Source organism: Scyliorhinus canicula, chromosome 2, assembly GCF_902713615.1.
Source record: "Scyliorhinus canicula chromosome 2, sScyCan1.1, whole genome shotgun sequence".
NCBI lineage: Eukaryota > Metazoa > Chordata > Chondrichthyes > Carcharhiniformes > Scyliorhinidae > Scyliorhinus > Scyliorhinus canicula.
In genome coordinates this window covers 229,766,358-229,792,999 of record NC_052147.1, presented here as the reverse complement: position 1 = coordinate 229,792,999, position 26,642 = coordinate 229,766,358, and the positions used below count along the sequence as shown (strand labels likewise).

The 26,642-nt window shown below is 44.5% G+C and overlaps 1 protein-coding gene across 7 annotated transcripts in view; it reads right to left on the bottom strand.

Moving 5' to 3' along the window:
• The window catches only part of xirp2b (xin actin binding repeat containing 2b), a 164,516-nt gene that overhangs the window by 35,670 nt on the left and 102,204 nt on the right, over positions 1–26,642 (bottom strand). For 6 of the 7 annotated variants that reach the window (XM_038789726.1, XM_038789725.1, XM_038789728.1 and 3 more), the window contains 2 exons: positions 15,670–15,806; positions 8,070–8,174 (listed from right to left, as the gene is read on the bottom strand). In XM_038789726.1, the coding sequence (XP_038645654.1) occupies positions 8,070–8,174; positions 15,670–15,806 (242 nt within the window). Of the gene's footprint in view, positions 1–8,069; positions 8,175–15,669; positions 15,807–23,955; positions 24,236–26,642 lie in introns of those variants that run through there. The other variant, XM_038789732.1, reaches the window with a different exon arrangement.

The following is a 26,642-nucleotide window of genomic DNA, read 5'->3' as shown; positions in this document are numbered from 1 at the left end:
CTCTGATTCTGAGTCTAAGTGTTGATGCCGTCGGAAATGCCATTGCATTTCCTGACAGCGTCAATACGGCCCCAGGATCAGCATTCTGGCCCCTATAGGTGGCCAGCAGGGCGATGGAGTGGTTCATACTGCTCCAGCTGCTGATCCGGCCGTGGAATGGGCGCAGGGGGATGCGCATGCGCAGTGGGTCCGGTGCGAACCCGCGCATGCGCAGTCCCACCGGTGCAATTTCCGCGCATGCGCGGTGTCTCCCTTGTCTGTGCCAGCCCCGACCCAACATGGTGCAGAGTACAGGTGCCAGCATGGAAGAAAGGAGGCCGGGAGGCAACGAGGCCGGCCAACCGATCAGTGGGTCCTGATCGCGTGCTAGGCCACATCGGAGGCCCCCTGGGGTCAGACCCCCCCCCCTCCCCGCCCCACAGGCTGCCCCCGGACCCTTCAATGCCGAGGTCCCACCGGCTCAGAGCATGTTAGAAAGCCGGCGGCGGGACTCGGGTTTTTCTTTACAGCCGCTCGGCCCATCCGGGCTGGAGAATCGCGGGGGGGGGGGCGCGTAGAACAACCCCCGACTGGCGCCGCGCCGACCATGCATTCCCCAAAGGCACCGATTCGCGCAGCCCTCGGTGCTTGTCCGACCCGGCACGGGGTCGGAGAATCCCGCCCAAGCTACCTGTGCTATGATTTTGCCCGAGTAATAATTTTATGTAATAGCCGTTACAATTAACGAGTAAAAACAGGAATAAAATGTTCACAAGCCTTGGAAGATCAATAGGGTGATTAACACACAAGTCAGTGCTTCCCAAAATGTGGGTCGCAGAAACAGCATTTAGGATCGTGAGCTCCCCCTCCTCCGTGGCAGCAATGACGACGCGGGAGAGAGTACTCTGGTAGGAGAGCCCTGGATCCATTGTATCAATCCTGGCAAACGGCAAAGACGCAGATGGTGTTCGGAAGCACTTCTCGCAGTGAGTGGCAAGCGGGCCTGGGATATCAATGCGCCGACTGGGCGTGGGTAGAGGTGGGCAAATTTAACTCAGTGACTGACTTATGTGGGAAAATGCGGAGGCCACCGCAGCTGAGCTGGGAAGGCAAGTGTCTGATTCAAACTTTTACTGTATTTCTGCCCCTGCCTGCATTTCCTAAAGGACTGGTGACTCTGCTTTGCAGGCATCCCAACTAGACCAAAAGGGGGTGTTGTGTTCTGTGATGTAACTGTTGTAAGAATGTACACAGAACATTTAGTTGCTTGACTATAAAGATGATTTATTAATAAACACGTGGAAAAGATAACTAAGGAACTACAATATAGATGATGGCTACTAAATGAATTCAGTTAATTCTCCTGGAGCTACTCTAAGTGCAACTATCTTCTTGTACGTCTTACTACCAACTGCTGGGTGTGTTGAGTCATGTGATTGATCTCTATTGCCACCAGCTGGTTGGAGGTCGCTTGCTAACTACATGCAGAACTGAGCACAGGCATATCATCACAACGGGTAAGGACTGCGCACGGGCAGAGGTGCTGGTGTAAAAGGGGATCATTTGCTGTGTGGGTGGGAAGGAGGGGGTGATTACTATGTGGGGGAGGAAGGGATAGGAACTGGCTACACTGTGGCAGAGAGGGGAATCTTCACCAAGTCCTTTATCACCAGTAAAAACGGAAAGCTTGGCTGAAGGCTACACAAGTGCATATTTTTACAAGACACTTTAAAAATGCACATTTTCATAGTCATATGATGTAGTTATACATGGAGTTATAACACACAAACGTCAATGATTATATACTGGATGTTACTAGGCTGCTTTATTGAGGTTTTGTTTTTGTTGGTCTCTGGGGTCACCTTAATTTTCAAGTATTAAAATGAGGTTGTGTTGGAAGATAGTTTGGGAAGCACTGATGCAAGTATTACCGTCTTCCTCCAAACATTTATTTTTTAATAGTTAGTTCAACAATCAGAGAAAATACATTCGCCTACTCTATTCCACAGTGTGCTAATTTGCATATATTATCATTTTAAATAGAAGGTTTCTGCAAATAATAGAAATCGCAATTTCATCTGGGTGGTTGAATAATAAACAGCATGCAAATTATCATTGGGTTTTCAAAGAATCATTAATTCGATCATCTTGGGGAACAAAGGCTACTTTGCTTAAGCTCAGATCCACTGTCTGTAGTTACTTCAACAGATCCCAAGGAAGCACTTAGACTCAATATTTAATAATCTCCCTCCTTTGGGGTTGAATAATGAGAATGCAAATCAGCAGTGTTAAAATAATAAGGCAATAGAAGATCAGTGATATTTGGACCAAGACATGCAAACTTAATTTAGTCTGCATTTTAAAACAGTTCGTGCAGAAAAGCCTACATCAATTTGGGAAGGAGAGAAGTAGAGTTGGTTGAAACACAGGAGATTTTCTCGAATTCAAGAACCAGTTGCACATATATGGAAGCTATACAAAATTACAGCTTTTCAGATTTACATGATTTACAATAGCACTTTGGAGTTTAGAATCGATGGCCAGAATTTTCCCACATTTTTTTCAAAGTGTCAGGCTCTGACTGAAAGCCTTGCTCTAGCTCTCCAGTTTTTAGCCCAGATTTTGAACCTCTCAGAAAGGAAATTCGGGGGAAGTGGTTTCCGTCATCACTGTGGCGGGATAAGGCCAGACTGAGTCGGGGCTCCACAGAGATCGGGGTATAAAACACAGAAGGAACACACAGGTTCCAAAGAAAATTTGTATGTCCTGAATTCCCTTCTCCGCCTTTAAGTCAAGTATCATTAGTTGTGCAACCAGTTCCTGGCTATTCTGACTAAACCACTAGGTGGAGTTCAAGATCAGTCTGGGTTGGCACTTAGGTTCCCAGTCAGACCTTCACTTTGTTTTCTTCCTCAAAGGAGTGCAAGATCAACATGAATTAAAACAGTGAACATGAATCATCTTCCACTTATCTTGTATGCATTACATTGGAACACCAGTGCACAACTATTCTGGCCTGATAGCTCCAGGAAAAGTAGAGTTGATGTATGATTTCTGGCATGCATCCAAATGGAGAAAAGCAATTGAACATGGATTTTTTAAAAATGTTTGAACTTCCAGACATCAAAATAAAACTGAGCAGAGGAATCATTTTTAAGCATCATTGCCACGTTTCGAGTTTGAAAACTTCACATCAATGCTGCACCGATACTGACAGCCTGTGGATCACCTGGCTCAGATAGGAACTGCACAAGGATGTCAATCTGACACATTATTCATCAGCATTTATTCATCTGTCATTCTGCCGAGTTGGCCTCTCACTTCTGACTCCATGTCCAAAGTGGTGCTCTCAGTTTTTGTGCCCTTGTAAGTATGGGGCTGGATTCGCAATTGGTGGGATCCTCCATTTTTCTGGCAGCGCACTCACACCCACAGATTTCCCGACGGCGTGGGGGTGCCCACAATGGGAAACCCCATTGGCCGGCTGCTGGGATGGAGAATCGCGCTGCCAGTGGGGATACGCCGCACCAGAAAATGGGTGCGGCGGGAACAAAGAATCCCGCCCCTAGTCTTATCCCTCTTTTTAGTCTAGTCAATAGTGAAATTATATTTTTTAGTAATATTAGAGATAAGTGTCCACAGACCAGTATCTTGCCTTTGAGCTGATTTTTATGGTAATCTGTCTGAGTCATGCAGAGAGAATGGCAGTGATTTCAATCTATATAATAAAGATCCTACGATGAAACAAAACGTGACAGAGACCTTGTTCAAAGGGGAGGCAGTGGCATATTGGTATTGTTTCTGGGCTAGTAATCCAGAGACCTAGAGTCATGCTCTGGTGACTTGGGTTCGAATCCCACCATGGCAGTCCAGCATCCATTCATATTACAGCAGTGAGAATACCCCAACAAAAACATGAATGAAAATCTTGGGTGATAATAATCATCTTTATCAGTTTCACAAGTAGGCTTACATTAATATTTCAAGGAAGTTACTGTGAAAATCCCCTAGTCGCCACACTACGGCGCTGTTTGGATATACTGAGGGAGACTGAGGGAGAAATCAGAATGCCCAATTCACCTAACAAGCACGTCTTTCGGGTCTTGTGGGAAGAAAGCGGAGCACCTGGTGGAAACCCACGCAGACACAGGGAGAATGTACAGACTCCGCACAGACAGTGACCCAAGTTGGAATCAGACCCAGGCCCTGGTGCTGTGACGCAACAGTGCTAACCACTGTGTTACCATGCGGCCTTTGGTATGTTATCTTGCCGTAACCTCAGAACATAGAATTTACAGTGCAGAAGGAGGCCATTCAGCCCATCGAGTCTGCACCGGCTCCTGGAAAGAGCACCCTACCCAAGGTTAACACCTCCACCCTATCCCCATAACCCAGTAACCCCACCCAACACGAAGGGCAATTGTGGACACTAAGGGCAATTTATCATAGCCAATCCACCTAACCTGCACATCTTTGGACCGTGGGAGGAAACCGGAGCACCCGGAGGAAACCCACACACACACGGGGAGGATGTGCAGACTCCACACAGACAATGGCCCAAGCCGGAATCGAACCTGGGACCCTGGAGGTGTGAAGCGATTGTGCTATCCACAATGCTACCGTGCTCCTCCACTCTTTCTATAGCATTTGATCATACAGTCCTTCAGTTGGCTGGGTAGCTGGTTTGTGATGCAGAGCGAGGCCAACAGTGCAGATTCAATTCCCGTTCTGGCTGAGGTTATTTATGAAGGCCCATCTTCTCTACTTTGCCTCTCAGGTGTGGTGATCCTCAGGTAAATGACCAGCTATCCCCTCAAAGAGAAAATAGCCTCTGCTCAGCTGGGATTTTGGCTACTTTACTCCACCTCCTCTTTTTGCTTTTCCCCAGCTACATGGGGCTTCCCCTGTGTGATTTTACTCTCATTTCTCAACACAGTCTGCACATCTCAAACGATTGATCCTTGCCCCTCCCTTACAATTTTCACACCAGCAAACATGGCTCCAGATCTGGGTATGGTGAGAAACAGTTGTAAGGGATGATGCGAAGAGACAATTAGTCAAAATCGGGCCAAAATAAAGTGGGAAAGGAAACAAGACTGAAATGAAAACATGTTGGTTAGAATTCTCCGGCCATTGAGATTCTTTTTTCCCGGGGAAGGTTGGGAATTCTTAGGGGCAGCACAGTGGTGTAGTGGTTAGCACTGCTGCCTCAGGGCGCAGAGGACCCAGGTTCGATCGCTGCCCCGGGTCACTTTCCATGTGGAGTTTACACATTCTCCTCGTGACCGCGTGGGTCTCACCCCCACCACCGAATGAAGTGCAGGGTCGGTGGATTGGTCATGCTAAATTGCCCCTTAATTGGAAGAAAGAATTGTATTCTTTAAATTTATATTAAAAAGAAAGAGATACTCTTTTCCCGCCGGCAGCGCACTCCCACCTGCGAGTTTCCCAGCCTAATGGCTTCAATGGGAAATACCATTGACAAGCAGCAAGAGTGGAGAATCCCGCCTCCAGCAAGCGGTGTGCTGCTGAGCAACAAGCAGCTGGGGGCCCAGAGAATTCAGCCCCTTGTAAGGCAATGAAGGTCCAGCTCAGGGATGACCACAACTGGATTGATGCACGATCAATTGCACGAAAGACTCCGATTGGTACAACTGTGGCTTTATTACAGTCAGAAACGTGGCCTCCTGATGCAGCTGGCGAAATGGCTGATCAGGAGGAGGTGATGCATATTTATACGGCTCCTTGCGGGCGGAGCTAGCCGGCAGGGGCTACCGGCGAACCTGTAGTGCAGGTCCTACCTTACATCCCCTAATACAGGTGCACACAGTGGATCACCACATGGATTAATAGGCAGCATAGAAGAAACAGGAGTAAACAAAGAACACAGGTGGTGTCTGGAGTCAGTAACAGATGATCCAAAAACATATGAAAATTAAGATGTGGATTGATGCAAAAATACAGCTGATACAGGAAGCTAGCAGTTGAGCTCTTCTTTGGAGCAGCAGCTTGGTGTCATTTTCCCCATTTTGGTTTCCTTTTTGTTCTGTGGTGCATTGTGTTTTATTTTGCTACTCTCAAATCTGTAGAAATTTTTGCCTCAGGTTCCAGCAATTGTCTGAGTCAGCTGCAGTGAGATTTTTATCTTCGCCTGGATGAAATTCCCATATCTTCCCAGGACTCCAATATGGTTGTCATTAACATAAGATCAGAAATGGAGACTTTACTGATGTTTGCACAATGTTCAGCTCTATTCATACTCCCTCAGATACTGAAGCAACCCCTGCCACCATACAGCAAGACACAGACATGCAGGCTTGGGCTGATAAGTGACAAGTAACATTCATGCCACACAAATGCCAGGTAATAGCAATCTTTCAAAGAATGTAATGCTCTCACTTTAGTGTTCAATGACATAACCATCACCATTCTGGAGATTACCATTGGTCAGAAACAGCCATATAAGCACAAATGCTAGATGAGCAGGTCAGGGGGTGGGATTCCTGCCCCCCAAAGCCTTTCTACCATCTACAAGGCACAAGTCATGGGTGTGATGGAATACTCCTCTTGCCTCGATGAGTGCAGCTCCAAAAATACACAAGAAACTTGATACCATCTGGGACAAAGCAGCCCGCTTGATTGCGACCTCAGTCACCACCTTAAACACTCACTCTCTCGACCACGGATGGTATACCATCTACAAGATGCACTGTAGCAAGTCACCAAGGTGCCTTCAACTGCAACTTCCAAACATCGTGACCACTGTCCCGAGAAGGTCAAGAGTAGCAAATGATTGGGAAAACCATCACCTGCAAGATCCCCTCCAAGTCACACATTATCCTCACTTGGAAATGTATCATTGGATCAAAATCCTGGAACTCCTTCCCACACAGCACTGTGGGTGGACCTACATCACGGACTGCAGGTTGAAGAAGACCCCTCCACCACCTTCGCAAGAGCAAAAGGAGTGGCCTCATCAGCAATGCCCACATACCATGAATTTACAACAATATAATTAGTTCGGCAGATAGGGCAGGATTTGGTTTCAGTGGGGTTCGTAGTTCCACTTGTACAAGGGCATAATTTCATTAATGTTTGTTTTCTCTCCACAGATGGTCTTTGTGCATTTGTCACACAGCTTAAAAAAAAATCAATTTTTCCCCAAAAGGGTAATGGTACAAATTCATGAATCATTGGTCTCCCAGCAACTTTCAGCGACTGCAATGTAAAGGAAGCTACGTGGTTTAACTATGATAGTGCACTTTGCTTTAAGCTAAAAATCATAGTGAAACAATAGGCAGGAAATTGTGACTGGGCACTACAGAAACTACAAATTCTCTATCTGTGTGTATGCCATGATCTTATCAGCTTGTAAAGTGAAACCACTTTAAACTGTAAGGAGTCAGATAATTATCTCATACACACATTAATAGAAACTAGGTCTAGTTAAGCACTTTAGAAAAAAATTCAAAGTACTGTACATAAATTACGCTGCTCTAAAATTCTAATGAGATGTTCAATGGTTTAATTTTCCAAGTGCAATGCATATTTTTCCCCCACGTTACTTTATGCAAATTCTACACAAGTGCAGCAGAACAAAGTCCCTTAAATACCTTTCAGAGTGGAAGTCAGTTTTGTATTGGTATTGCTCTCCACCATCTTCTATAAAGATCGGTAGCTTCACTCCTTTGAAAACTTGGATCTGCAAGGCTACCAGGCATGAATGGTGTTCTCTAAGGCTGGGATTCTCCATTGCAAGTCCGCCCCACTACCGCTGCTAGCGAGGATGGAGAACGTGGTGCACAGTCAACTCTTCCATTCATTGCAGTGGGACTGAGAATCCTGCTGCCACGAATGGGCGGAGAATCCCACCCTAAGTGTCACAGCAGATGCTGCCAGACCTGCTGAGCACTTCCAGAATTTTGTTTTTAATTCAGTTTTCCAGGATCCGCAGTATTTTACTTTTACACACACGCAAGGTTGCCGTTCACACACATACAATTATAAAATAGAACCTAACAGCAGTTATATCAGCTGAAGGATGCAGCCCACCACGGACAAACCCAAGTTTCATAAGTGCGATGATTTACCTGTACAGTTTGCTGCTGGTAGTGAGCAACAGTGCTATGGGATTCAAACTGTTTCTTCACGCTTGCTAGGCCCCCAGGCAAGGTTCGAGCTTCTTCTTCTGCAGCCTGATAGAATAATGGAAATAAATAATTCATTATTTGAAATCCTTTTTGATAACAAAAATGCAGCTAAACCCCAAGAATCTCAATATATTGGCCCTGTTTGATTAGTTTGTTTTACCAGTGGTTTTTATAAGATCATGCCGAGCAAGGCCGCATATCACAAAACAATTAGTATAACCATGTACAAAAATCTATTCCAAACTGGAATTCTTAACTACAGATTCCAATGCAGAAGTTCAATTCTCTGACCACATGGGAAGGGAGGAGAAGAGAGAATAGATAGACAAAGGAGGGAAAAGATTTATGCTGAAATATTTTGCATAATGATGAACCAGTTTGAATGCAATTTGCAGACATTCGCTTTGTTTCATCAGCAACAACTTATTCACAAAAAATGCTAAATATAATACAGGTTTGTTGACCTCAGACTATTCATCAGCACTTATAATATTATCAGTTTTATAATTCCTGCGAAGTTACAGTAATACTTAGTGGAGTAAAGTTGTTAGGAGTCAGGAAATTACCCATGGAATCTAAACTGCAAAGGTTTGGAGGGGGGGGGGGGGGGGGGGGGGTTCTCTGTCAGCTGAAGCCAGAAATGGGAACATGATTGGGAGGAGAATTCGGCATCTGCCGCAAATCACGGATGACGCCGGGCGCCAAACGGAATGCCATGCTCCTGTCCCTCAACAGCCGCGTGAATTTGTTTTATGCCGCATGCCAACATGGGCATGCAAATTGTACAGTAAAGGTTGTTGGCATATTATTAGCTGCTCCTGCCCAGCACTTCACAGGCCTTCCGCAATTCTCCGCATCTGCTAGGAGGAATTACCAATGGCAAAGTTCACTATCCATAGGTAATCTATCCATAGTCATACACATGCAAAGCAAGTTCGAACACAAAAATGGATTCCTTCCATATCATTCACATATGTTTCTTTCTATGTCATACATTTTCTTGTCAACCCATCAGGCTTCAAATATAAGATACATTTGTATTCTGTGAGAATACATTTCTGGGAGTTTAGTATTCTATCTGTGAATACATTTCTGGGAAATTAAACAACAGTCATAGCTACTGGCAGCCAAATGACCACACAAGGAAACTGAATCATCAATATAGTCAGAAACAGACTGTAATGGTCAAAAAACACTTTAACCACACCTCATAAAAAGTCAACTGACTTAGTTTCGTGCAAAGAAGAGGTATTAACCATTTCCCATCAGGCAGCTGTTTTGTAACCTATGCAGGGATAGAAACTAATATGAATGGGAGAACAAATTAATTTTGTTATATTTTAAAACAGTGATTGCTTTTTTATATTTGTTTATCAGAATGGGAGAAGTTGGGCAGAATCACAGTCCCAGCAGTGGGCCAATCTATTGCAGCCTTATCTGATTTAATGCCAATCAGGCACTTACACGGTTGACAAGGGGAATTCAGCAGCTGGAATTGTCCAGCCCCCACCCCCCAGCCCGCTGGGGGTTTTCCAAATCAGAGACGTTCCACCATTGGCCACCGGGACTTAAACAGCTGGCATTAGGAAGACATTGAGTAGTATGCTATTGCAGCATATTGGGATCCCAAAGCTTTGTGACTTAGCTAAAGACATTCAGAGTGTGACTTACTAGCCAGATTAGTAACTGAGCCTGTTTAATAAAAGAATTTAACAGCTATCAGGATGGCTTTACATTTTGACTTGCAGCCACTGGAATATTCATCGGTCAACACGGCCAAGTGACCACCACTCTCAGCCTTTTGGGTAAGATTACCTGCTGAGAGCAGAACTTCGAGGAGCATAAAAAGATTGTGAAAATAATTGGAAGCTTGCAGGTCGAGTTTAACACAAATGCAGTTGGGAGTAAAATGCTGAACTAATGTGAATAAAATTCATCTTGGGCAGTACGGCAAATAGTGAATCCACAACCTAGAACATAGAACATTACAGCGCAGTACAGGCCCTTCGGAACCTCGATGTTGCGCCGACCTGTGAAACCCCTCTAAAGCCCATCTACACTATTCTCTTATCGTCCATATACCTGTTCTACATTCTGCCTGAATTTTTGTTCCCATTGAATTGTATAAGCTTACACTTCCCGACGTTGAACTCTTTCCACCATAATCTTGTCCTCTCATGTAACCAGTCAATGTCCCTTTGGAACTTCTTGCTTCATACTACATAAGTATGTGTGCCTCCTAACTTTGATTCCTTTGTAAACATGGACATTCAGCTCTCTATTCCTTTATCCAAGTCAATGGGCAGGATTTTCCACACACCCATGAAGTTTCCTGAAAGCGGAGGCAGCCGGACATTGGCCAGCGGTAGGATCGTCTGATCCTGCCATTGTTGAAAGGGTATTATGTTCTTTGCACCCATGCCACCGGGAAACCCACGGTGGAGGTTCGCCATCGGCAGGACCGGAAGACACCTTGCTAGAAATGAAATTAAATGAAAATCGCTTATTGTCACGAGTAGGCGTTTCCGACGGCGTCAACACTTAGCCTCAGGATCACAGAATCCCGCCCTAAATTCATACTTTGCTTCCGTACTCACAAAGGAAGACATGAATAATGTACCAGAAGTTCTGAGAAACACAAGTTTTATTGAGGAGCTGAAGGAAATTAGTAGCCTCCCCGAACAGGCGCCGGAATGCAGCGACTAGGGGCTTTTCAGTAATTTCGTTGAAACCTACTCCATACATTAAGCGATTTTCATTTCCTCTCCGAACAGGTGCCGGAATGTGGCGACTAGGGGCTGTTTAGCACAGGGCTAAATCGCTGGCTTTGAAAGCAGACCAAGCAGGCCAGCAGCACGGTTCGATTCCCATAGCAGCCTCCCCGAACAGGCGCTGGAATGTGGCGACTAGGGGCTTTTCACAGTAACTTCATTTGTAGCCTACTCATGACAATAAGCGATTTTCATTTCATTTTTCATTTTTCAAATGGTTGTGGGGAAATTCATGGGATCGAAGGCTCAGTAGAACAGTAGGGCGGTAAGGTAGCATAGTGGTTAGCACTATTGCTTCACAGCTCCAGGTTTCCAGGTTCAATCCCTGGCTTGGGTCACTGTCTGTGCGGAGTCTGCATGGGTTTTGACCAGGTCCTCCGGTTTCCTTCTACAAGTCCCGAAAGACGTGCTGTTAGGTGAATTGAACATTCTGAATTGTTCCTCAGTGTACCCGAACAGGCACCAGAGTGTGGCGACTAGGGGATTTTCACAGTAACCTCATCGCAGTGTTAATGTTAGCCTACTTGTGACAATAATAAAGTTAATTATTATCTCCAGGTCCTGATAACCTTCATCCCAGAGTGCTTAAGGAAGTGGCCCTAGAAATAGTAGATCCATTAGTGATCATTTTTCGTTGGACTTTGCAATTGTTCCTACAGATTGTAGGGTAGCAAATGTAACCCTTCTATTCAAAAAGAGAGGTAGAGAAAACAGGGAACTATAGACCAGTGAGCCCAAAGTCAGTTGTAGGGAAGTTGCTGGAGTCCATTATCAAGCCTTTCATAGCACAGCATTTGGAAAGCAATGGTGTAATCAAACAAAGTCAGTGTGGATTTATGAAAGTAAAATCATACTTGACAAATCTATTCGAATTCTTTGAAGATATAACTAGTAGAGTTGACCAGGGAGAACCGGTGGATGTGGTTTAATTAGACTTCCAGAAGGCTTTTGAAAAGGTCTCACAAAGCAGATTAATATGTAAAGTTAAAGGGCATGGGATTATAGGTGGTATCTTGAGATAGATACAAAGCTGGTTAGCAGAGAGGAAGTAAAAAGTTGGAATAAATTTTCCTGATTAGCAGGCAGTGACACGTGGGGTACCGCAGGGATCTGTGCTAGGATTCCAACTGTTCACATTATATATTAATGATTTGAACGAGGGAACTAAATGTATTACCTCCAAATTTGCAGATGATATAAAGTTGGGTGAGAGGGTGAGCTGTAAGGAGGATGCAGAGATGCTTCAGCGGGATTTGGACAGGCTGAATGAGTGGACACATGCATGACAGGTGCAGAATAATGTGGATAAATGTGAGGTTAACAACTTTGGTAGCAAAAATAAGAAGGCAGATTATTATTTGAATGGGTGTAAATTGAGAGAGGTGGATACTCAGCGAGACTTTGGTGTCCTCATGCGTCAATCATGTGCAGGTACAGCAGACAGAATGGAAGGCAAATGGTGCTGGCCTTCAAAGGGAGAGGATTTGATATAGGAATATAGATGTTTTACAGCAATTCTATAGGACAATGGTGAGGAAAACTTGGAGTATTGTGTGAAGTTTTGGTGTCCTTATCTGAGGAAGAATGTTCTTGCTAAGAAGGGAGTGCAGCGAAGATTTACCCTGCTGATTCCTGGGATGGCGGAACAGGCATATGAGGAGAGATTAAGTCGGTTAGGATTATATACATTGGAGTTTAGAAAAGTGAGAGGGGATCTCAGAAATGTACAAAATTCTAACAGGATTAGACAGGGTAGAATCAGAAAGAATGATCATGATGGTGGGGGAGTCCAGATCTAGGGGTCATAGTTTAAGGATAAAGGATAAACCTTTTTGGATAGGTGAGGAGAAATTCCTTCACCCAGAGAGTGGTGAATCTGTGGAATTCGCTACAACAGAAAGTAGTTGAGGCCAAAACGTTGTGTAATTTCAAGAAGAAATTAGATATAGTTCTTGAGGCTAAAGGGATCAAGGAATATAGGGAGAAGATGGGATCAGGGTATTGAACTTGATGATCAGCCACGATCATAATGAATGGTGGAGCAGGCTTGAAGGGCCGAATGGCCTCCTCCTGCTTCTATTTTCTATGTTTCTATCCTGCCAGCGTGAACAGCCATAAAATTCCTGCCAATGCCTGTGACAAAAAGCTGTTGTCCCAGTAAAGATCCTCAGAATATATTTTCTTTATTCTCTACTGTCTCTCCTACCTTCCAACTAATTACACAGGGGTGTAAAAAGAGCTGCCAGTTCACTATTACCTAATCTACATAACTGCCCACAACTGGTTTCACCCCAATAGCTGTTTTCATGAGAAACCGAAGAATTTGACAGTGTTATATGTAGAAGCATAGCTTCCAAACACATAAATCAAACAGAATTATTCAGTTATAAATATTTGATCAGAAAACAGCCACTACAAGCATTCAAACTCCTCAAAAGTACCAACTGGCATCCTATTTAATTCCTTTATATTAGGAACATAGAACTTGAAAGCAAGAATAGGCCTTTCAGCCCTTTGAGCTTGCTCCGCTATTCAAAAAGATTATGGCTGATTTGCTTGTGGTCTCAACTCCACTTTGCGTCTGTATCTCATAACCCTCAACATCGTTGTCTATTAAAAAAAAGTCAAACTCTGCCTTGGATAAATTCAATGACCCAGCCTCCACTACTCTCTGGGGAAGAGAATCCAAATGTTAACGAACCTTTGAGAGAAGAAATCTCTCCGGATCTCTGTCTTAAACAGTAGACAATTTTCTCCTCATCTCTGTCTTAAGCGACAGACTTCTTATTCTTAAATTGTCTCCCCTGGTTCTAGTCTCTCCCACAACTGGGAACAGTACAATATTACACGATTATATGTACAAATGTTATCACTACTGAAAAGATTTAGTACAGCTCACAATCCAAACTAAACCTCCCACCCAGAGAGAAAATAACCACTCCTCATGCCCTGCAAAATCTCCTTGTTAGATTATTTCCAACTCCGAGCAGGTACTCTGATCAAGTCCAAGGAAAGTGCTAAAGGTTAGGGTGGGGCACAGAAAGAACAGGAAATGCTGGACGTCATCGTCCGGCCTCCCAGCCATATGTTTTGATGGCGGGAGGCGGCGTCTTTTCACAGGTGGCGGGATTCTCTGGTCCCGAAAGCATCAATAGGATTTTCCATTGAAGCCAACCCACTCCTGTGGGAAACCAGCCACAGGAGGTGTGCTGCTGATGGCATCAGAGAATCCCACCGGTGTGAATGGCGGGAGAATTCTGGCCACTGTAAATAATCAGCCGGTCTGGCAGCATCTGTGGTGAGAGAACAGAGGGAGTAAAGTCAGCAAACTGAAACATTCATTCTGTTTTCCTCTCCACAGTTGCTGCCAAACCTGCTGAGCATTTGAATCATCTTCCACTTTTCTATCAGGTTTCCAGCACCTGCAGTATTTTGCTTTGTAGGGTGTGGTATACTTTAATCTTTTAGACAGTTCCGTCAGGATAATTAAATGTGTGTAACTGATTAAATTAAAAATCTAGGTATGTTGGTAAATTTGATCATCTTAAAAGTTTTTCCATCATGTGCCCATAAATCAAAGGCAAAAACAAGGCAGACACAAAGCAAGCAAAATAAGAAGGTGCTGTGTATTGTCTTAGTGCTCAGTCCCAAACATAGTAAGAAGTCTTACAATACCAGGTTAAAGTCCAACAGGTTTGTTTCAAACACGAACTTTCGGAGCGCTGCTCCAAAAGCTCGCGTTTGAAACAAACCTGTTGGACTTTAACCTGGTGTTGTAAGACTTCTCACTGTGCTTACCCCAGTCCAACGCCGGCATCTCCACATCATGAGTCCCAAACATGGCAGGCAATGAGCTTTTCCTCTTGTACCCTGCTCTCCCACCAAGAACAATAAACCCAGTGTTTGTTCCACTTCTACAGTTATCCGGATTCAAGTTGTTCATACTTTGGCTCAAGCTTATCTATTGATCAAAGAGCAAATTCTTTGGACTGATAGCAAAGAGTGAATGACGTCAACGGTGAATTCTGACAGTTCCCAGGGGCCGGGATTCTCCCCTACCCGGCAGGGCGGAGGGTCCCGGCGTGTTGGAATGGCGTGAACCACTCCGGCGTCGGGCGCCCCAAAGGTGCGGTGGGGCCAAGCCCTCACATTGAGGGGCGAGGCCCGCGCCGGAGTGTTTTCCGCTCCACTGGGTGGCGTGAACGGCCTTTGGCGCCACGCCAGCCGGGGCCAAAAGGACTTCGCCGGCCGGTGTAAGTCCGCACATGTGCCGGAGCGTCAGCAACTGCTAACATCATCCCGGCGCATGCGTAGGGGAGGGGGTCTCTTCCGCCTGCGCCATGGTGATGACCATGGCGAAGGCGGAAGAAAAAGAGTGCCCCCACGGCACAAGCCCGCCCATCGATCAGTGGGCCCCGATAGCGGGCTAGGCCACCGTGGGGGCATCCCCCGGGGTCAGATTGCCCTGCGCCCCCCCAGGACCATGGCGCCCGCCCGCGCCGCCAATCCTGCCGGTCAGGTAGGTTTTTTGATTCCCGCCGGCGGGAGAGGCTTGACAGCGGCGGGACTTCGGCCCATCGCGGGCCGGAGAATCGCCGTGGGAGGCCCGTCGACCTGCGCGCCGTGATTCTTGGTGGCGGAGAATTCGGGACATGGCGGGGGCGGGATTGATGCCGGCCCCGGGCGATTCTCCAACCCGGCGGGGGGTCGGTGAATCCCGCCCCCAGATATTATTTTTTAAAAGGGGAACGAGCAAGATTGCTACTTACCACAAATGAAGAACTGTTGCTCTCCTTCTTAGAAACAGCTGCTTGATACATGGCCAATCTGTCTTTAAGTGGGATAGTCTCCTGGATATCAAGAAGCACAGTCTCAGCCTGGCTAGGCTCATCAGATAGGACAGTGGCTGGAAATGAGAACACAACTGGATTTCAGAACTTTGTAATGGTCGCTCATTAGACTACAGAGCAAGGCACTCGCTATATTATATTGTCATGAATCACAATGCAAATGCTTACATCCCATCCCCTCTCCATTTGGGAAATGATAGTTGAATAAGAAAACGGGGAGTCCACGCCAAGTAAAATAAGAAACAAAGTTTTATTTACACAGACGATATGTATACTACCCGTTAGATCCCTACCGGGTTCCTCTCTGATCGGTTTCTTACTGGCCGACATTTTCTGCATTATTTAATTGTGAAAACCCCCACTAGAGGGAGAGCTCATACTCCGCAAGGAGCACGGGGGAGACAAACATTCCCACCCCAAACGTTCCATGCAGGATATTACAGATAGAATGAGTTTTTAAAAAGGAAGAGATAGTTGACTCATTTTATTTTAATTACACAAGTTCCTCGAGGGTGGTTGTCCTTGTGCTGAAATTTCTAATGGTTACCAGTCTTTACAGAGGGTACTATTTTGCAAGACGCATCAGAAATACCTCAAAGCAACCAAGCACGCAAGATTATGATATCAAGGGCAGCACGGTAGCATGGTGGTTAGCATAAATGCTTCACAGCTCCAGGGTGCCAGGTTTGATTCCCGGGTGGGTTACTGTCTGTGCGGAGTCTGCACGTCCTCCCCGTGTATGCATGGGTTTCCTCCAGGTGCTCCGGTTTCCTCCCACAGTCCAAAGATGTGCGGGTTAGGTGGATTGGCCATGTGAAATTGCCCTTAGTGTCCTAAAAAATAAGGTTAATCGGGGGGGGGGGGGGGTTGTTGGGTTACTGGTATAGGGTGGATGAGTTGACTTGAGTAGGGTGATCATTGCTCGGCACAACATCGAGGGCCGAAGGGCCTGTTCTGTGCTGTACTGTTCTATGTCTATATCTAAGTAAGAGCAGACTCTGCGATTATCTGCATATTCAAGCCAAAATGAAAAGTGGCTTGCCATTATTATAATGTGCCGGGGCTGAGAGGACAAATAACAACATGGAAGTAGTTTGAATGCAATCTATCAGCCTCCCTGAAGCTTTGAAATTATTTTACACATCCCCAAATGGTTGTGTATCTATTGTTGGGACGAAAGCCTCCATGCAAAATACATGGTTTTAAAGATTATTTTCAAAATGATAGTGCACAAGAGCTGACCAAAGTAGTTATTTAAACAGAGATGGTGTCAATAGCTTTGTATCTAGTTTGCCGTGATCATTCTTGGATATTATCCTCTATCCACCTGGTTGTTCGATGACACAGACGGCGAAAACCTACTGAAGAGAAACCACGGAATCCTGTTTCTTAGCAGCTGCTGCAATGAATGCTATTTCAATGTTAGAATTTGTTTTAGTTTTGGCACAGCTCACAGATTTTCAACTAGCAAACTATGTGTTACAGGATATGTTGCTGACCATAAAATTCTCAAGTACAAGTGAGACCAGCAAGCCCAAGGACTGGTGTGAAACCCTTAAAAAGATACTCCCTCCAGACTTATCCATTTGATCAACGAGTCAGTGTTGAAATGTGTCTGATGTTGGATCATGTTTACCTGGCTTGTATTCCAGGAAACCATGCTTGTAAACAACCAACAGTGATTGCGTCATAGTCTAAATTTTAAGTCTCTGCTGGTGGTAAGGTTTCTCACATGCTCAGCAAGTTACATTAAACCCAACAAAGGATCAATGTGTAGTTGCCTAATTTTGAGGAGAGGCTGCAGATAATGCCATGTGTATTGCATATAGTCCCTGATGATGGGTACGTCAGAAGATAGGCTGAAGCAGCTTGGCAGTGTAGTTCCATACATCAGATTTAGTTTTTTAAAATTCAACTTCATACTCAATTTCAGTTATTTAAGCTTGACCAAGTCTGAGGTGAAGAGGATTTATAAAAGGAAGTCAAAGGCGTGTATTTGATTCTGTAAGCATTTCTATTGGTAGTGGTTTATATGGATCTGCATTAGATAGGTGTGAGGAGGATTCTCAATTTGGTACTTCAGGACATTCTCTGGGAAGGACACTCGGGCATCATTCATGGCAGCGGGTTATCAGCAGGTCCAGTGCCAAAAACAAGTCTCCAGTCCTCCGACCAGATGGAGAAGAACACAGGAGAAGGAAATTTGCAAAAATATAGTACCCACCTCCACAAAGTGTTCAGTGGATTGCTAAAATGCCCACTTATCTGATCCCTCACTACAATCTTGTTCATATGTCTGCCTCAGGATTGTGCACCATCAACATACATAGAATTCAAAATTTAAAGTCATTTTAGGGAAGCTAAAGAATAATTACATTACAGTATGCTGTTTGTAATAATCCTGCACTTGTATGGATGTGTGTGAGTGAATGCGAGTAGAAATATCTGTTTGAGATGGCATCTTCATGAGAAGACTGTCCTTTAGCAGCAAACATGGCAGGCCACATACGAGTCATTCATTACGTTATTTCAATCACAGCATCCATAAATCATTTTGTGGAGCCTCGTGCAATCAATCATTCACCTTCAATCCCCTCAGCTTGCTGGTCAATGGAAAATGCAATCCTATAAATAGCTGAAGGAATATTTGGAAACTTCTGAAGATATGCAAGTGCTTTCACAGGCAGCATGCTGTGCATGTTGAAGGTTACCATAAGTGGAGGAGCAAATTGTAATCTCCAAATTTCAAACAGAAACAGCTGTCCAGGAAAAGTCAAGGGATATCCTGCAAGGAACCATTCCTGTGCCATGATGCTCTGCCAGGTTTTCAATCCTCAAATCTACAACTAATACTTTTCATCATGGTGGGAAGTAAGCTACCTGATGAACAAGACAAAATGGCCGTGTTCCCATTGCTCTGTTACTAAACAGTGCCAATGACAGTAATATCAATTTCTAATATTGGTTCTGTTTCAAATACTTTATTTCAAAAGGATGTAAAGAAAAGAACTGAACAGAACAACAGAATTCTTGTCTACTTTTTTATTTAACTATTTTGTGTTACAGTAATTTTGCTTTTGAAAATAATGACAAAAGCAGTTTAGTTTTGTTTATCTTTTCAGGAGGCCTCTGAAGGAGCTCAATTCCAAGACATTTTATCATCTTCAATAGCTCTGAAACAAGTACTCTGACAGAACCTAGATCTAAATTAACCACAGGACCACACACTATTGGCTTTCAAATACCAGGACACCACCGTGGGAACAGAGGGGCATGCCTGTCCAGTAACTCCTTCTGAATCACAATTTCTACATGGGCCAGTCTCGTACAAAGTAACCAGCTGGTAGTTTGCTCATGAGGAGAAATGTATGTAACATCACACAAAATCCTATTGCCTTAGCAGTGGATATTGTTCATTCCTTGGAAAATAGCTTTTATTTTTAACCATCGTCACTTCAATCAGTTTTATTGCTATTTTGTTTCACTTAAAGAAATTTGGCAATCGCTATCAATATCCGGTTGGAACACAAGTTATTAAATAATTAAGAAATTAAGTGCAAGTACTCTAAATTGCAAAACACTGAAAAAAAGGGGCCAGCATTCTCCGGCCATTGGGATTCTCTGTTCCAGTCGGCAGCGCCCATAGGGTTTTCCGTCGGCATGGAGTGGCTTCAATGGGAAATCTCATTGACAAGTGGCGGAAGTAGAGAATCCCGCTGCCAGCAAAAACGTGGCTGGGGGACCGGAGAATCCCGCCCAATGTCTGTGAAAACGTGTGCAGAGAACCCATTAACAAATATAGGGCGCAATTTAATGGGCATGTTGGGCCCAAAAAGCAACTCGCCACAGCACAGCGTGGCTGAAAAAAGCCGGAGACCCCGCTCCCGGGATCTACCTAGCTCACAACGCCTTACGAAATCATGTTAGATCTCGCGAGACGTTGCGATGTAAATCCTGCCCATTTTGGGCGAGGTCACTTTTTAGCAAATCAACATATTAAAGTGAGACAGCTCGTATCTCTTTAATGTGCAGATTCCTGAGTTACCCAAGGACCAATATTCCCTGAGTTGGAGACTTTGCGTGAGTGCTGTTCAGCACTGGTCTCCACAAATGGGGAACAACACTCGTGGGGGTCTCCCAGGGAATTGGAGGCCTCCAGATGCACACCCTTTGGGCAGGGTGGCACCTTGGCACTGTGGGTGCCATCTGGGCACCCTGGTACTGCCAGACTGGCACCCTAGCAGTGCCAGCTGCCATTGGCATGGGTGTGATTGGGCCGGAGTGCCCTGTGTGGGTGTTGAGGAGGGTGCGGTGGGGCTGGGAACGGGCTGGGAACCCTCCCATAATGGGTTGGGACTTGGGGGTAGGAGTCAGGGGTTGTTTTGGGAGCCTCACTACACTTTGAGTTCCAGCGAGCCGAGCTCCTCAGTGTACAAAAAATGGCCTTGGCCATGGGTTCCCCATTCAGACCCCTTATCAAACGCAAGTCGCATTTTATAGCCTTGTGTTTCCCGGGAAACACACAGCTAAACACGCTCGCTACGGGTCTTTGTTCCCATTTAGTTAATTCACGCCCATAGTTTCTAAACTACAAGAAACAGTTTGGCAGAGGTACTTTCATGATTCTTGAGAACATAGTACGAAAACAGAAGAACTTATCTGACTGATCCTTTGCCGTGCTCTTTAAAATAATTACCAAATTACAGGTACTCCAAATACACACTGGAGCACTGGAGGCTTGCAGGTTAACGATTGCTATATGACCACAGTATGTTCCATTTTAAAACTTTTAGTCATTCTTATGAGTTACTATGGTCAGGAATTTTAGAATGGCGGAGTGCCCTTTCCCACCATCTTAGAAGTCAATAACAAATGCATCACTACCAATACTGGCTGCCCTGCAGAAGGAGCATTAATTGACTGGTGATGGGTCTTCCACCCGTCACTTGGGAGAAAGTTTCATCTCAAAGAGCTGCCAGCCCATCCCATTGGTCATCAGCTCTCTAAACCCAGAAGTGCCAGAGTCAGCAGTGGACAGGACTGTGACTGTAAGCAATCTCCAAATGTCCCAGGATCAGGGAACAGCCGGTGTCTCTGGGCAGGGTGAGGAGGTGAGGCCAGGATGGGGCACGAGGGTGAGATGAGGCCCAGGGGGCTGGGCAGAGTGGGTGTGGGTGAAGCCAGGAGAGGCGGGAATACCTTGTAGGAGGAGGGGCAGCCAATATTAAATGGAGACTGTTGATGTAGATGCACCCCCTCCTCTTTCCTTTCCTGCCGAGATCTGAGCAGGGTCACTTTCTTTAGGTTTCACCCCTGTCCTGAACACCTCCCACAAGCCTGGAAATGGCCCTTACTTGGTCATTAATCATTAATTGACCACTTAAGGGTCTCAATTGGGACCAGGGTCTGCAGGCCAGCCTAGGCCTTGTCCATCCCACCAGAAAATTGCGGAGAGGGCACAGCAGGTGGGAGCCCGGTGCGAGGGCCATCCAAGGAACTGTACGGGCCTTCCTGCCCGAAAACCCACTGACAGTGGATCATAAAATTCTGCCCTATGAGTTATAACTAGCATGCAATTACAAACCTATCAGGTTAATGCTATTAGATCTGGTACTTGCACAGCAATCTCCGAAAATAAATGGTGACACTTTTATTCACTGTTTTAAAAAGTAAAGATTACTTATGCAAGATATTTGTCAGACAATTTTTAAAACTACAAGTATGGACTTTTAAACTGGTTGGGAGAAATATGGTTCTACAATAAATGTACCTTTTATTATGAAGAACGCACATTTTTCAATGATAGACCTAGGCTATCTTATGACAAATTGCAACTGGAGTCAAGGGTTCATTTAATATGGGAATATGAAGTGTTTACAGTGCCCAGAATGGCCTGAAATATTTCAGCTGTCTTATAGTGTGATCAACTGACCCTATGAAAATCAAATTACAGAAGCGTAAGTCTGGCCATTCTTTTCATATTAATAAGCAGCTTTTCAATTATCCACATCATTGCAAGATCTAGATAATCAATGCCTACCAGCAGCTTCATTTCATGACAGATTTTTCAATGGTTAGTTAACTTTAGAAAGCAAGCATCTCAATGTTCACCGGTGGTACCACAGTTAAAATTGGTATTTCAACCAAACAAGTTAAACAAATATGAACTTCCTACAAATTAATTTTACATTAAATTGTCATTAAATCTAGCACAATCAATCTCTTAAAAGGTTTTCATTATTTCATAGCTCACATTGAATGATGCAAATTGTTATTGTTATTTTGCTGTCAAAGTTTCTTTAAATTTCCAAACAAAACTGGGAAGTACGGTAGCACAAGTGGATAGCACTGTGGCTTAACAGCGCCAGGGTCCAGGTTCGATTCCCCGCTGGATCACTGTCTGTGCGGAGTCTGCACGTTCTCCCCGTGTCTGCGTGAGTTTCCTCCAGATGCTCCAGTTTCCTCCCACAGTCCAAAGATGTGCAGGTTAGGTGGATTGGCCATGATAAATTGCCCTTAGTGACCAAAAAAAAGGTTAGATGGGGTTATTTGATTATGGGGCTGGGTGGAAGTGAGGGCTTAAGGGGTCAGTGCAAACTCGAAGGGCCGAATGGCCTCCTGCACTGTATGATCTATGTAAGAACATACGAGCATTACGCCAAGCATAATAGCTGAGTACCCATTATATTTGTTGGAATAAAAATGATGAGAGCAATAACCTATGACACGCAAAGGATTGAATAAAATTGTTACCCATGGTTTTCCTCTTATCTGCAGTGTTTTGCGACGGTTGGTGTTATTTACAGAACTACTTTTTGTCTGAAGACCAACTGACATTTGAGTTGAAAATTTGCAATTATTTCAACCAGTCTTTGTCCAAATGTTGCTTAGGAGCATGCACCTTAAATCAAAGAAACATACAGCACAGAAGGAGGCCATTCACTCCATCATGTGAATGCCAGTTTGTTTTTTATTTGTTCATGGGATTTGGGTGTCGCTGGCTAGGCCTGCATTTATCACTCATCACCGAGGGCATTTAAGAATCAACCACATTGCTGTAGAGCTGGAGTCACATGTAGGCCAGATCAGGTAAGGATGGCAGATTTCCTTCCCTAAAGGATATTAGTGAGCCAGATGCGTTTTTACAACAATCTACAATGGTTTTTTGGTCACGTTTAAACTTTTAATGCCATATTTTTATTGAATTTAAATTTTACCATCTACCATGGCGGGATTTGAACCTGTGTCCCCAGTGCATGACTCTGGCTCTCTGGCTACTAGTCCAGTAACAACACCACTCCACCACTGCCTCCCCGAAATTGTCAAGTAACCATCCAGTGTGGAAAATTCCACACTATCTTTCTTCTGAATAAGGAAGCAATGAAAAAGGAAGAGAATGCCATCTTAAAGAGTGTAAGTTGTATTGAGTTCATGCACTGACACACTGCAGAGCAGCAAAGATGCTGATTTGAGTCCCTATGACATGTTCAACTGGCTGCCTAGTGATGGGGCATTTTTTGGTCTGACTATGCATCTCAAGTACGTGCCGATATCTTATTTTTTTTAAAGGTACTATATACGCATTTTATTGTTGCTGTTACAATCCTGAGGGATGAAGAAAAAAGGCCAAATGAGCACGCCATGTTGTTATGTGTGCACTGCAGCATGCACAGAGGATGAAAGATAATCGCCATTCTCTGTTTGTTAACACAATAATTAATTGTGAAGATGGATGTCGAAATGGAATATACTCCAGTTTTTGTAATACCTAGACTTGCATCTTTTAATATACATCAGTTAATATAATTAAATATCAATTCAAACCCATGATAAGAACTTTCATTAAATAGTTGAATGAATTAACACATTTTCATAGTCAGAATCTGCTTGGTTATTGGAAATATTTTGGATTAAAACCACAGATTTACCCTCCTCACACAATGCAAGCCCAGCAAAATAAAAGTACGCCATTTTGAGCAAGCATATTCACTTCACTGCAATTCCAAGTGATACTAAAATGCAATTTGGAAAAGAGCATAAACACTACAATATTCTTCAAACACAAAAAATAGGACCAGCTCTGGTTTGTGCCTATTATCATACGTTCTTTAAACAGATAAAGAAAAACTTGCATCACTAACAAAAATCAATCTACTGCATATGTGATATGCATATTTAGTACACATGGGGATGTTTCATACTTACCCTTTTAATTCAGCAAAAGCTTGTTTGGTAAGACTTCAGTAAATCAACAATTTATGCAGAGGATACTTTTTAATCATGTACCAGCAGTGTTTCTACCTTATGTCCAGCAAAAGTGAAAAATCCCTCTTATTGCAGCCTAACTGGAGACCAGCTCCAGTCAAATCTGCCTCTACCTCCTTCCTCTACCTCCTCACAGACTTGATGGTGACAGCTGATTTTATTTTAGCCGCTTGTGAGGATAAATCCAGTTATTTTTAGGAGTTGAGGCCTATAGATGCTACATCTAGTCAATTGCCTGTGCTGGAAATCTATTTTGCAAGGCAGACAGGCTCATGCTGCCCTCTAAATGCCTTTGACACCTGTTAAACCAATCAAATCCACTAGGATATAAAGTTAAAGCCATTCAGTTAAGCACTTGCTATAATTATCAATACATCTTATTAGAGGAAAGTGAGCAATTTTGTACAATTCTATAACGGAGAGAATGAATGTTCCATAGGATAATTTATCTCAAACAATACAGAACAGCCAAATGTATTTCACATTGTAATTGAAACATAACTTCCATTCAAATGGGCTTCTGGTTGCATTAAACAAGTTAAAATTTATTTTTAAAAAGGCCTAGAAATTTGATGATGCAAAACTGCCACCCAATCTGGTAGATGGGATTATGAACCAGGACTGCGGCACCAGCAATATTGGAGCGGGTTGTTCCATAGATATTCAAAGCACTTTCCAGAACTATAGAATGAATTAAACATTGGGCTCCAATGCTTGCTGTAGAACCATTTTCTACCCTAGTGCCAGGCATACACGTGATCATCTCAATCAGCACAGACAGGAAGAATGCTATTTAAATTTTACTTATTGCTTGGTCGCTAGCTTGTCATCTGAGGCGACTGGTGAGTTTTGGTGCCGTTTTTTAGGGAGTTGTTTTTTGCCCATGGTAATTTAATTCTGGATGTGGAGAAGATTTTGCTCGTGCTGCACTGTTTATGGCTGCTTACTAAACTGCTGACTGCAGACATCAGTGCTCTGGTAAAGCAGCCTTTTGGGTTGGATGAGAAGGGGAACAGAAAAGAAGATAGAAGAGACTAGGAGCGGTTGGTGAAGAGGAAGGGAGGGGGCGCAATATGCTGGAGGCCATACCAATGATGGGTCTTCAGGGAGACCACTGCGAGTCTCATCCAGGAGGGAGTGTGCAAGCAGGCTCCGCTTTCTTCAGCGGCAGCCTCCTGCAGTCTAGAGCTACGTATGACTTCCTGTGAGAAAGGAGTGACTGCGTTATGACAGTCTTGAAGTATTCAAAGAATGTGTCCAACATAATCATGTAGTTCATACGCAGTGCTAAAATATGAAGCTTGGAGAAGTGGGGGTTGCAACAATAGTGAGAGTAGGGAGTGTCAGTATGTGGAGAAAGAGGAGGTGTGATGTGGTAATTGTAGGAGAGTGAAGGGAGGCAGGGTGAGGGCAGTGTTGTAAGTAGTGAGACCAGGGCTAATGGAAATGTGAGCAGAAAGCAAGTATTCTTAGCCTGGCAGTTTTGGCACTGATCTCTTCTTATAATAATAATAATAATCCTTATTGTCACAAGTTGGCTTACATTAACACTGCAATGAAGTTACTGTGAAAAGCCCCTAGTCGCCACATTCCGGCACATGGGCAACACGGTAACAAAGTGGTGAGCACTATGGCTTCACAGCTCCAGGGTCCCAGGTTCAATTCCCAACTTGGGTCACTGTCTGTGCAGAGTCTGCTGTCTACTTAGGTTTCCTCCGGGTGCTCCGGTTTCCTCCCACAGACCAAAGATGTGCCGGTTAGGTGGATTGGCCATACTAAATTGCCCATAGTGTTCAAAAAGGTTAGGTGGGGTTACTGGGTTGTGAGGATAGGATGGAAGTGTGGGTTTAGGTGGGTTGGTCTTTCCGGTGTGGACTCGATGGGCCAAATGGCCGCCTGCTGCACTGTAAATTCTATTTCTATGTCTATGTCTGTTCGGGTACACAGAGGAAGAATTCAGAATATTCAAATTACCTAACAGCACGTCTTTCAGAACTTGTGGGAGGAAACTGGAGCACCTGGACGAAACCCACGGAGACACAGGGAGAACGTGCAGACTCTGCACGATGACCCAAACCGAGAGTCGAACCTGGGACCCTGGTGCTGTGAAGCAACAGTGCTAACCACTGTGCTACCCTGCTGCCCACGTGGTGACAGTGATGTTGCCTGGAGGGCATTCTATCCCTTCCTTGCTGGGAAGTTCAGAAATACTCTCTCTCCTTTCCATGGACTGTTCCAGGGCCTCCGATGTGACATCAGAGAACCTGGGAGTCTTGTTTGGATTTCTTGCAAAGCATGCACTCTGTACCAAAGTCCACCTCCTCCCTAAGGGGTGCTGGTTCCATATGAGAGCTGCCCAATTTCTGTCTGCCCACAACTAGATGATACATGAGAACAGGTCACAGATCTGAACATTGGGTGGGAATTTCCACGGCATGTTTCGTGGCTATGGAGGCAGCCCACCATTGGTCGCCGGCAGGATCTACTGGTCCCCCTGTCAATGGGCTTTCCCATTCTATTCCCCCCCCCCCCCACCCCCCCGGAAACCCACGATGGAGCTTCACCATCAGCGGGTCCGGAAGATCCAGCAAGTTCCTGCCATTCACTCCATTTGTCTCTCTACAGGG